The sequence below is a fragment of the Podarcis gaigeae genome (assembly GCF_964106915.1).
Source record: "Podarcis gaigeae genome assembly, chromosome: 3".
Lineage (NCBI taxonomy): Eukaryota > Metazoa > Chordata > Lepidosauria > Squamata > Lacertidae > Podarcis > Podarcis gaigeae.
This window is the reverse complement of record NC_139680.1, coordinates 33,098,264-33,111,612: the sequence shown is the minus strand read 5'-3', so window position 1 is coordinate 33,111,612 and position 13,349 is coordinate 33,098,264. Positions and strand designations below refer to the sequence as shown.

Below are 13,349 nucleotides of genomic sequence, written 5' to 3'. Positions count from 1 at the left end.
GATAGAGCAAGTGGGATATGTGACATGATGAGATAATTTCTGGCCATGTCCAGCCCATCTAGAGTGGAATGCTTTTTGTCACACTTACAAATATAATCAGTAGTTGAAAATAACATCTTGTTCATTTCTTAGCATTTGGAGGAGGAATGGAGTTTGAAGGCACCTGACATTCAGAAAATGATTAGCAGAGGAACAGCATTATGCAACCTAATTAGTGCTGTGACTTCCCCTGTAAGGTCAAGGGGAGTAAAATCAGGTATGTTCAATGGACATTTCTACATATTTAAAAGTACACGTGAATGAAATTAAATAGCTAACACAGAATACACACACACACACACACACACACACACACACACACGATGTCTTTATTAGCTCCCTAGATCAATCCTGTGTGGTTGGGGAAATTTTATGCCAGATTGCTTGATAGACATGAATTTTAAGGTACATTAGGTCACAGGTGGTATAAGAAAAGCCTGAGCCATTGGTACGCAGCTTGAACCCATGACCCTGAGATTCAGAGTTTCATGCTGTACTGACAGAGCTATTTCAGTTTAGAAAAATACTTCTCTCTGTCACTCAATAGCATTTTTCTGTCTTCTTCACACAAGGACCCTATTACTTGATTGTTCTTCTTGCTTCGAACATAGCTGAATAAGCTTTTAAAGTTATTTTTAACCTCTCTTGCAAACCTGACTTCATTCTGAGCTTTGGCCTGCCTGACCTTCTCCTTGCAACTGTTGGATACCTGTATCTACCCTTCCTTTGTGATTTCTCCTCTCTTCCATTTATAATACATTCCCTTCTTACATCTCAGCTAATCCATCAGCTCCTTATGCAGCCACACCAGTTTCTTTAGCTACCTCCTGCTTTTCTTTCTTGTTGGAATTGTTGGCATTTGGGCCTCTAATATTTCACCTATAATAAACTCCCATCTATCTGGGGCTCACTTGGCTTTTGAGTATTTCTGACCATGGGATTTCTCCCAGTAGCTCCTTAAACTTTTAGGAATTGAGCTTCTTAAAGTCCAGAGTGCATCTCTTGACTACACTCAGCTTTCCCTTCTCCTCTGTATCATGAAACCAGGAGGGCATGATCACTTCCTCTCAAGATTCTGAGTATTTCCACCTTGTCGATCAGTTCCTCCCTGTTGGTGAGGACCAGGTCCAATATATATGACCCCCTTGTTGCTTCTTCTACCTTTTGGGAAATGAAATTACCAGAGAGCCAATTGTGGGATTTGTTGGACCTTAAATTCTTGGCAGAATTTGAGTTCCAACAGATATTGGGATAGTTGAAGTCTCCCATGACTACTATATCTTTCCTTTTTGAATGTTTGGTAATCTGCTCTAGGAAGGCATCATCCAAGTCTTCAGTCCAAGGTCACTGTAGTTCCTTCTCCTACCATTTTTACCCATATAATCTCATGGATCTCTTCACAAGTGTACACATCTTTTACATGTAATGCTATTTCTCCCCCCTTCCTGTTTGATCTATTCCTTTTGAATGAGTCATACCCCTCAATTCCTTCATTCCAGTCTCATTCTAGTCTCATCCCACCAGGTTCCAGTAATGCCTATTAGATAATATTTGCCATCCTGTATTCAGAGCTCAAGTTTTTCTTGCTTGTTTCCGTACTCTGTGCATTTGTATAGAGACATCTGAAACCATGAGCCATTTTTTGGCACACTGCTGCCTCTGTCCTCTGTAGAGAGTCACCTGCTACCACCACACATCTCCCTCTTCTTTGGGGAGGAGCATGAATTGTTTTGTACGCTGTAACTTCTACTACCACCTCAGTGTGTTCTGAGGTCTGCAACCACTGTACTTGCTCCTCTGGCTGAGAATTTCCAAACCTCTTCATCTTATGATTAAAATTCTGCCTCCAATCCCTTCTTGGAGTGTTCCCAGATGCTAGCTTTCCATGCTCCTGACTCAGGTCTCAATGCACAGTTCAGAGTTCAGGCAGTGTCCTGTGAAAATGCAGGTAGCATGAGTACCATATGACCCATGCAGGTTGTGCCACTTCCTGCTAGCTGTATGGGTTATCGGAACAACGTAGACTGAAAACCTCAGTTTGTGTGCACTTTGGAGATCAGATCCTCTTTTTCAAAAAGAAGTGTAGCTTATCCTCCTAAATCAGAGCAATTTCCATTTTTAGTATGGACTAATGAATTCAGCAGTAAAGGGCAAGTAACTTCAGAGCAAGTACTGCTCTAATTTAGAAAATTTATATGCTGCTTGTTCAAAGAAATAAAAAAGCAAATCATGTGTCTGGAGAGCCTTGCTACAACAGAAAAGTTTTCAGTAGGTATATAAAACAGTACTGTGAAGAAACCTCCTTAATGCCAGCAGACAGGGAGTTTCAGAAGACAGGTGCTGCTGTGCAAAAGGAATGACTTCTCTCAAATGTCAAATGAACATTGTGTGGCACTTGTAAATGTGAAGTAAGCAAATAGGCACATTTGGGATAGGGCAATTCTTTAAGTATACTGGTCCGAAGTTGTTAAGCCGCAGACAATAATTTTTAGTATTCGTACCAACAGAACTTTGTGTACTTGAAATAATGTTATTTTAAAAGGGTGAAATATCTGTTCAGAATTTGCTTACTAAATGTGTTAATCATTTCTTTATTGGTTTCATTATGAGTGAGTGCAAGTACCCTGAGTTTTGTGCCAATGATAAATGTTTCCCTCATGGGAAATATAGAAAAGTCTCAATATCTTAGTATGTGAACATCTCACTTACTTGGCTGACTTACTTGCTCTCACCATTTCCCAGCTGCCATTAGGCTAGCACTCACTTTCCAGCTGGTGGTGAGGGGTGAATGCTTGGCCTTCTCCAAGGCAACCATTAATTCTACTCCATTAAATAATCATCTTCAGGCTCTCTACTTACATAGACATACAGTAGATTCTACTTAGCGCTCTTATTCCCTTCATAAATAATGGGTACTCATGAATTTGCCTGTGGAACAGCTAAAAGGGGGGCAGGGTTTCTGAAGTTGATTTCACAGTGTGGAAAATCTGTAAACACAAAACAAAGTTTTACACCAAAATTTAACTTTGGGAACCCTCTCATTCTGCATTTTGTCTGTTCTAAATCAGTGTACCGCAAATGTTTTGGGGTCTTTGTTCCACAATGCATGGAATCACAGAACTGCAACTACATGGAATATTTTGAGCTGCTGACTTAAGGCATGTTTCATTCAAGATTTTAGACATAGGTACTGATAACAGCTCAGAACAAGTTCTGTATATACCAATTCAGTTATGCTGGGCACAAATATGCATTATATTTTGCTTTAAAATGTTTAGTACGGGCAATCTGCAATCAGAGAGTGATCGGGCTCCAAATTCCAAGCTGCTAATAATGGATATATGTGCCTTTCATAGTTAGTCTGCAGCAGTGTTATTTTATGCTTAGGGCAGCTTCTCACAGAAAGCTTTGTACACAAGTATTTCTGCCAAAGTTATAATGTCATGATGATATTAGCATGTATCTTTGTGTTTACAGTTATGACAGCACTTGGGCTGAGCTGATTTGGGACTGATTTTGTAAAAATATCCTAAAAATTTGGTTGTTATGAAGATCCCACTTACAACTAGTCTACTCTTAAACCACTAAAACCAGTGTGACGCACATAATAGTCTTAGACCTTGGTTTTACATTATTGTTGAAAATCTCTCTCTCTCAATATGCAGTATACAAATATTTTTATAAATAAGAATAAAAGAAAGAATTGGCTTCAACACACTGCTCATCCATTGACTCACTGGGTGCTTTAGGCAAGTCATGGTGTGACTGCATTCACATGTCACACTAAACCATAATTTACCATAACATAAATGAGCCTAGGTGAGCCTTGTTCTCACATGCTCCCCTTTCCCCACAATTTATTGTATTGTCTGAACCAAAACATTTGGTTAGCATTAACTATGGGTGATGGTATCTGAACATTACCCCACATGGAGCAAATAGCAGCTTCAATGGGGGTGATTTTCATGGGGGAAATGGCACTGGGAAAAGGGTTAAACCATTACTTCGTAGCGCCATGATTCCAGTCAGACACACACATCTCCAAGGCTGTTCTTCTAAAATGCAGTGGGAGAGCTGTTCACCTGCCTATGCCACATCTAGTTTGGCCCTTAAATTGGTTTGAAAAGGGATCAAATACTTCCATAGTGTCTGAACAATGAGGGAAGAACCCAACATTGCATTATGATGATTGTTCCATCAGGGCAAGCTTGCCAGATGGAATGATCCCTCCTCTCCCCTGCTTGCTGTTCCAGGGGTACTCTTGACCTGCCCTGAGCCAGTTGGGGAACATGTGTAGGGGAGACTCCATAGTACAAGTGGAAGTCCTTGCTCAGGGCTTCTGCTGACTGAATTCATTAGTTGAATCTTGCTCTAAATCTCTAATCTCTCTTTCAGCTGTAAGCGGAACAGTATTAAATGGTGAAGGAGCAGCTACAGGTACCCAGGGATTCCTAACAAACAAAGGTGACTAATAATGGCTCACTTAAATACATAAATCTTATAAGCAAGCATAAGATGTTTATAATTTGTCCCATTTTAATAGAATTTTCTAAATAACAGTCAAGACCCCCTATTTAGCTGGGGTCTTCTACACTTCGACATATATATGTATATGTCTATGTCTATGTATCTGCATGCATCCGGTTAATTCAACTTCTGTCTGGTTTCAGTGGGTGAACCAATGATTGTGGTTAATTGAGAGCCAAGACAAGATAAGGAGTTATTTCCTGGCTTTTTAATCCATTAAGAAGTAATCATGAGTAGCAACAGTAGCAAGGTTGTTATCTCTAGCAGGTGGAGTTCACTGTTTTTAAGAAGTGACTTGACTATCAAGTGACCCAAGATAACATATGAATATAAGAAGCTGCTTATACTGGAGAGCCCAAGTAGATGTGACATTGGAGATACGTGGAGTCTCTCACACCATTCATTTGAACAGTTGAAGTAAAGGGAGGAGGGAAGCAACTGGGGCGGGGGGATGATGTTCATTGAAAAAGGACAGATTCCCCCTTTCCCACTAACTATTCCAATCCAATTTGGAGTTCCACAGCTGCCCTCAAGGGGAAAATATAATCAGAAGACACTCCATGTATCTCCCATTTTGCCTCTACTTTGGCCTTGAGTTAGAACATTGGAACCATCTAAATAGGGGTGGAATTCAGAAAGGCCCCAGACAGACTATCCTCTTATATTATTGTGTTTGGCCTGCCTAGCTGTTATCATCCTGAGCCTCATTCTTGAATCTTTTGTATGTGTTAACAGAAAACAGCGGAAGTATATATTTTAAATTAACAGGCATGGTTTTTAAGGTTTGTTTTAATCAAAAATTAGCATGCACACATCGTACTATAACAGGCTCTGGAACACCTCAGTTTTCCTAAGAAATCAGATGTTGAAATTAGGATGGTGATAACTAGCTGTGTTCCAAAACCCTTAAATTAGAAACCAAAATAATGCTTGTCTTCATGCAAGATTTTCTTTCAGAAGTCCTTACACAATACAATATTTCTGTACAAAAAAATAAAAAAATCCACTGTGATCAGCCTGGTGATTGGTTCATTCTTTCTTAATCTACTAATATTGGGGTATCAACTTTGTAGGAAAGAAATGACTGTAACCAATTATTCTAGTTATTATTTTATGGAAGGATTAAAAACTTTTAATATATAATATTTGCATCCTTTCTTGCTGTCATGACTAGAATAAAAATAATAATGTATGTCCACCTCTCTTGCAGAAGTGACCACTGTCCAACACAACATGTCAACTGTAAGCCATAGTTATGATGATTTGGGAGCTGTACTGAAGGAAAAAAGATCAGAACTGGAATCCACTCTTTCAAATATGCAAAACATTCAAAGAGAATCAAATTCAATGATGGAATGGTTACAGAATATGGACACTGCTGCAGCCAAATGGGAAGCAACTCTTATTGACAGTGAGGCTGTTAAAGAGCAAGTCGATCAACACAAGGTAGTTTCTGTCTCCCCCTCTGTTCAAAACTATCAATTAAGCATAATTAATTTTTAAAATGAGCTTCCTGTTCATATTAATGGACAGGGTCTGTTTAATAATGTATGTAACAGTACAACCATATATTAGCACTTTGTACTGACACCTTATGGAAATCCCATAAAAAACGTCTTATCAGGCATAGGATCAGAGGTCAGATTGCATACCTGTGATAAAATGTATCAGAGCTGCCTAAACAGATTAAGAGATCATCTCAATGAATTACCGCTTCTGCCAAACACTTTTATGTATTCTCAAGCCTAACATGTTCATTCTTCATAGCTATTTGAAACAGAATTGAAACAGAATGAGAATAAAGTGCAAGAACTGAAGGATAGAGTGACAGAGCTATTGGAGAAGAACCCAGACTCTCCTGAGGCACCGAAATGGAAACAGATGTTGGATAAAATAGGTATGGCAAGTTTTATTTTGCAGTGTAGGAGAAGGACAACGATCTAACATTTGGCAAAACAAACCACAGATTGAATGTCTGTGAGCTTTGGAGAGAAGGATTGCACCTCATCCACATGACATACTAGAAACCTCTTCTGGACATGCTTTTGTTCATACATGACTACTGGCTTATGAGGTTTGGTCTAGCCTATCAGATCTTATATTTTAAAAGGCACTGGCCACAGCCACATGTCAGGATAAAACAGCTCATGGGAACTGTAAACTATCATCCATGGCTTAATGTTGCGTCCAAACCAGGGATCTTGGTTTGCTTAACTCAAACAAACCACAATTCGGAAGTCAAGCATAAACCTTGGCTTTTCATTGTGGTTTGTTTGGACTGAAACAAACGCACCGTCCCTGGTTTTTATATAATACTAAGCCAGGGCTTGTGGTTTGTTCCTCTCACTTGCAAAATCAGAATCCTCAGCTTGGCATTTGAAAACAAGCCCCGCTTTTCGTTTGCCAAAGCTTGTTCTTGGTTTCTTGATTGTTGCCTGTGTGAGCAAACCAAACCAAGACCCCCAGGGTGGATGTAAAGCTAAGCCCAGGGGTCATGGTTTGTTCCTCCCCCTTGTTCTAGTAGAGAAGTGCAGCGGGAACCATCTGCATGTCCACAGCAAACCACTGCCATTGTTTATTTGTTTGACTATTTCATATGAAATTACTACAATTATCATGCAATTTTACGAAATATTCCATTCATTTTTTCACAGATTCCAAATGGAGGGAGCTCAGCCAGGTAACAGCTGACAGACAGAAAAAACTGGAAGAGTCATCAAATTACCTGACCCAGTTCCAGGCAACCGAGGCTCAGTTAAAACAGTGGCTGGTAGAAAAAGAATTAATGGTCAGCGTGCTTGGACCACTGTCAATTGACCCAAATATGTTGAACACGCAGAGGCAGCAAGTTCAGGTGAGCATTTGGTCTCACTGCATATTATTTGTAGAAAGATGCTTGTGCTTCCTGGATTGAAAACACTGCTATTGTGGACCCATGACCAATGTGGTTTATCCTTTTTTTTGGCGGAGTGTAGTTCTGAAAACAAATATGAAGGCACCAAACAACAATCAGTTTTCTAAAAAAATATATGGAACTAATAATGTTAATAATGACAAAAAAGGGCTTCTATGTGGCGAGAGAAGTGCAGCTAGAGGTTAAAGTTTTGAGCAAGGGAAAATAAATGGCAGCGCCTTTCTTCTATGACCCTGTGCATACATAAGCAGGTATCAATCACACGTGAATTACAAAATATTCCACACTCACAACCAGTATAGATATTGGAAAAGAAATATGGCGTCTCACTGTCTTCTTTCCCTCCTAATGCTGTTGCATGGTATGTGATGACACTTGGAAGTGCAGAAGGAGGTGCTTAATCTCTTGCCCACTCACTGATCCTTCCTTCCAAATACTCCCATGTAAGTGTATAATTTCCCCCTTCAGCACACACACTGGCTTCCAAAATCAGGAGTGAGTGATGTCCGATGAGATAAAAACCACAGTATTTGATCTGTGGTGACTGCTTCATCCACACGGGTCAATGCTCAGGTTGATTCATTTAACACGTGTCTCAAAGCAGGAGACTAGGTCATGCAAATCAGGTGTTTTCCAAGGTGCCTCTTTATCCTTAGTGATAGTACATGCATGGTGGAGTTGACGCAGGGTGCACCTGCTCTTCCACATCATGGGTTGCAGTACTGGATCAGCAGGTTGTCTGAACCAGACGTAAGGGATAAATATGAATATATTAACCTACCTTAAAGCGATACTGGCAGAATGCATTTTATTTTTACGACCAAGAGCTATTTCATGTACTCATCAGCTCAGGATGCTACACTAGGTAAACGGCTAGTACAGTTTGTGATATCTGTTTTTCCTTACACTTTCCTGAAATTACTTTCTCTCATCAGATTCTGCTCAATGAGTTTGACACTCGAAAACCCCAATATGAGCAGCTGAATACAGCAGGACAAGCGATAATGAAGAGACCAGGTGAACACCCACCTTCTCACGAAATGGTGAAGCAGCAACTGGCTGCTGTGGCGCAGAAATGGGATGGCTTAACCGGACAGCTGAGTGACCGATGCAACCGAATCGATCAAGCCATTGTGAAAAGCACAGAATATCAAAGCTGCCTGAAAAGCCTTTCTGAGAAGCTTAGTGTCTTGGATGATAAACTCAACAGCAGCCTGGCTATAAGTACAGACCCTGATTCTGTGAAACGGCAACTGGAAGTGGCCAGAGAAGTGAAAGAAGAAATTGAACGGGAAATGCCAAAGAGAAAGGCTGCTCAAGCTCTGTGTGAGGAATTGTCCGCACTGGTGGCAGAAGATTACTTGAAAGCTGAACTAGCTAGGCAATTGGATGGCATCTTAAAACCCTTTCACGATATGGAACAAAAAGCAGGTTCGTTAACTTCATCATCATCGTCATCATCATTTTTTATTTGTATGCCACCTTTCCACAGTTAAAAAACCAATGCTCAAGGTGGCTTACAGCATGACAAGATTTACATAATTACAAAAGTCATAAACAATAAATAAACCACATCAAATGAGATTAGATGATATTGAGGGCCTAGATTCTATGAATGGGTGGGTGAGAATAGCTGCATATTTCTAGACTATGCCAGTTATTAGAATCTTTTAAGATATCAAATGCCATGTGATTGACAGTAGATTGTATGTGTTTACCAGTGAGTGATTCACACATTGTAAATTAATGCTTCTGTGTGAAATTTATGTAGGGAAAGTACATATATTTCTCCAACCTTTGTGTATTTTTCTTGACTGTGCCACAGTTTCAGACAGGCTTAGGGTTCATCCACACTTCTATATGCCCTGCTGCTTTCCTCTGGAGAAATTGGCGGTTTAGTGCTGAAACAGAACAAACAGCAAAACCTGATTGCCATTTGTTCCGTTTAGCACTAAAGGGCGGGTTTTCCAGGGGAATGTGACAGGGCAAAGCTGCTTGGATCCATGCTTTCCAGGCATGGAAACTGAATTAGCTAGGCAAGCAGAAAACTGCTTGGACCTGTGCTTTCTAGGCACAGGACAAGTATGGATGAGCTCTTACTTTGGGGAGGGGGTGTTTCAGACTCAACAAGGGAGTCTCAACAGGAGTTCTGTAAAGTTGCAACAGGACTGGCAGTGATCTTTGGAAGCATTTTATCTCAATGACTGTTGAGGGATTACTTCAAGCTTTACTGTTCATAGTGCATGTCGTTTATGTTTGTGATGTTTATAGTGGCACTAGTGATCATACTATCCTGGTTACCTGATTAGTTCCCCATCCTCAAGAATCAAGGGATGATTATTATTATCAAGGGGTTATAATTTAGGCTGCAATACTATTATTTTCCAAGCTGGTGGTCTTCAATAAACACATCAGCTAACAAGCTCCAATGAAGAATAATGTTTAATAAAACATCTCAAATTGCAATAGGGTGCATTTTCCTATAACATAATGTTTCTCCTTGATTGAAATAACATCAACCAAAATCCTAGTTAGAAGCCACTCAAAGACACGGAATTTAGGAACTTCTGTTTGTTTGTTTGTTTATTTGTCTTCTGCAGGCAATCACATTGAGCAACTTCAGTCAACTTACGTTAGTTCTCATCAGTTCCAGCAAATGTCTAAGGACTTTCAGGCCTGGTTGGACAAAAAGAAGGAAGAACAGAATCAGCCTTGTCCCATCTCTACCAAGCTGGAGTCTCTGTGGACATTAATTGATGATCAGAAAGAGTTCAAGGCTGTCTTGTCTGACCAGACTGGTTCTTATGAAAAAATCATCACAGAAGGCGAAAGTTTACTCCAAAAGACTCAGGGAGCAGAGAAGGCTGAGCTGCAGGCCCAGCTGAACTTGCTCAGAGGTAGCTGGGATGAAATGAACAAGCAAGTTAAAGAAAGGCAAGATAAATTAAATGATTGTTTGGAAAAAGCCCTTAGATACAGAGAGCATGTAGAAAACCTACAACCCTGGATAGCGAAATGCCAAAGCAATACCTCTCAAATAGAAATGAGCATAGATCCTGTTCGGCTAGAGAATTCCATCGCTCAGGTGAAGAGCTGGCAGAAGGACCTAGACAAACACCAAGGGTTGGTGGAGCTATTAAGTAATGCAGCTGAGACATTACTCAGTGCCTGTCAGACAGACAAAGACATTATTGAAGAGGAGAAGACACTGCTGATCCAGAACATGGATATAGTCACAGAACAACTGCATGCTAAGAGAGATGGTCTGGAAAAGATGTCTCAGAGACTGAAAGAGTTTCAAGAGTCATCAAAGGACGTTGAAGAGCAGCTGAAGAATGCCAGAGAACAGCTGCAAACACACGATTCTCTCAAACCCCAGACTTACAGTAACAAACACTTGACGATTATGCAGGCTCAGCAGAAAACACTCCAGGCCTTGAAGGCTCAAGTGGACCTTACAAAAAAGCTGGCCCAAGAACTGGTGGCAGATGCTTCAGATTCATCAGGTGTCTCTGACCTCTTGTTGCAGGCAGAAACATTAGAAGAAGAATTCAGCACCATCAGTCAGCAGGTTGAAGATAAATGTTCATTCCTGGAGACTAAACTCCAGGGAATTGGCCATTTCCAAAACAGCATCCGAGAGATGTTTTCTCAGTTTGCAGAGTTCGATGATGAATTGGACAGCATGGATTCTGTGGGTAGGGATCTTGTCACACTGCAGTCACAGCGAAAGGATATAAAAACTTTCCTGAAAAAGTTGGAGGAACTCATAACCAGTAATGAAAATGCAAATAATACCTGCAAAATGATGCTAGCAAATGAAGCTGAAGCTTCTCCAGATCTTGCAGGTATAAAAAGGGACTTGGAGGCTTTAAATAAGCAGTGCAACAAGTTGCTAGACAGAGCAAAAGCCAGAGATGAACAGATTGAAGGGACTATTAGCCGCGTTGAAGAGTTCTACAGTAAACTAAAGGGGTTTTCTAAACTGCTTGGGGAAGTTGAAGAGCATGAAGAGTCCCAGGGTTCTGTTGGAATGGAAATTGAGACGATAAATCAGCAGCTGAACGTATTTAAGGTAAGAAGGACCTTTCTGAGTTTTTAGAATTCTGTATTGTAAAATGAAAACTAACTGTAAGAATATTGTGACGCAAGCTCCTTAGTAGTCTAGACCCCCAAGGAAAAGTGATTGGGTTGGCCCTCCTTTTTCAGCTTATAGATCATGTGTTGTAAGCCAGTCAGTTTCTTAAGAATTGCGTTCAAAGTCATTTTTCATGTTTCCCAACAGAGGGTGCTTTTTGCCTATTTTAAGACGAGTGAGATCTAACATAACATACATCCCACCCAATGCATTCCCATCTTGAGATCTAAAGCTTTATTAATAAGCAAGTTTTGTTTGTTTGTTTATGAATTCAAATGCTTCCTCTAATTTCAATGGATAAACATAATTGCTGCAAAATAGTTACATCATAACATTTTTATTTGCCTTGTAATGAATAAGACTTAAGTTGTCCAACAGGAAGTGATATCACATGCTCCTTTGGTTTGGGGGTCCTTGGAATTTTCAAGTAATTTGAGGATTGTGGTCTGAAGTTGTATGAAGTGTTCTCAGCTCAGTGTTCTCATGAAGCAATTTAGAAACTGAGAAGATGGTCTTCTCTTTGGTCAAAAGTTATTAGAGAAGCATTCTTAAGTTGTTTTAAAACAGAATGTCCTGCATTTTGCTTTGAAGATCTCCAGCAAAGCTGAGCTTCTTGGGTTTTCCTCTCCTCCCCTCTCACACAGCTGACATGATTAATGGTAATTTTAAAACTGGCTGGGTGCAAATACACTAAATTGTGGTTCCACTCAAGCACACAGAAGGGTTGTCAACTGCAGCTTTTGTTATTCAGAACAAACTTTCCCAAACTTGGATCTCCAGCTATTGTTAAACTACAAATCCTCTCATCCCTGACCACCAATCCTGCTAGCTAGAGATGATGGGAATTTTAGTCCAGCAACAGCTAGAGACCCAAGTTTGGGAAACACTGCCCTAGAGCTTAACTAACACAGTTCAATTTACTTTAAAAGTTGGGATTCTTTAAGAATCTTTATATTTCCTTTGCTTCCCATTGTTACTATACTGCCCGGCTGAGGAGGCTCAGTGCTTCTGTGGCAGGAGAGTCTTCTCATGAACAGATTGCTGAATGATGGGATAGAATGAGGGCAGGAGCAGCCCTGAACTTTCCCCACCTCCACACCCATTCAGAATATAGCCATAATCTTTCCCAGAGAGCAAGACAAAGCACAATGAACACAGCCTCCAGCATCCCACGCCCCAGAGGCATTGCACAGGCATGCAGGAAGAAAAAGATCCTGCTCTGAGTAGTGTGTTTATATCAAACAATTCCAAATAAAAGACAATGGGGAGAGGAACTGAAGAAGCTGCAATTCAACTGTCTTCTCTGACAGCTGGTGCTTATATATGTATTAGCGGCAGATATTTATTTCATTTACTATGTGCACCATATGAAGAGCCAGCCCTCCTGTGACAGAGTGAAGGTGAGGTCAAGCAGAGTCCTGGGCGAGGTCCAAAAAGGCTGAGATTAGCTTTCATTCCTGGGGGTTGTCCCAAGAGTCATGACCTGGGATCATGCCAGGCATTATGCAGTCAAGAGGTTTCATCCAAACCTGGTTCCCAGGATCAAGAAAAGTACTGATCAATCAGTCAGGGCAAAACAAAGAGGCGTGGAGGTGAGCTAAGGCAAGGGCAACAGGCCACTGGCTGTGCATTTGTTCTGCTGAAGCATAGTTCTGGTTTCTGTCTTGTAACCCCGGCCCTCATCCAAGAAAGCTGTCTGGCAGAATTTATTTTAATATCCAGTGTGCCTAA

The 13,349-nt window shown here is 40.6% G+C and overlaps 1 protein-coding gene across 43 annotated transcripts in view; it reads left to right on the top strand.

The window, feature by feature from the left end:
• The window catches only part of LOC310840285 (dystonin-like), a 298,340-nt gene that overhangs the window by 201,878 nt on the left and 83,113 nt on the right, over positions 1-13,349 (top strand). For all 43 annotated transcript variants that reach the window (XM_083729601.1, XM_083729632.1, XM_083729623.1 and 40 more), the window contains 7 exons: positions 133-256; positions 4,435-4,503; positions 5,777-6,012; positions 6,334-6,463; positions 7,221-7,420; positions 8,416-8,911; positions 10,081-11,555. In XM_083729601.1, coding sequence (XP_083585727.1) covers positions 133-256; positions 4,435-4,503; positions 5,777-6,012; positions 6,334-6,463; positions 7,221-7,420; positions 8,416-8,911; positions 10,081-11,555 — 2,730 coding nt within the window. The remainder of the gene's footprint in view (positions 1-132; positions 257-4,434; positions 4,504-5,776; positions 6,013-6,333; positions 6,464-7,220; positions 7,421-8,415; positions 8,912-10,080; positions 11,556-13,349) is intronic.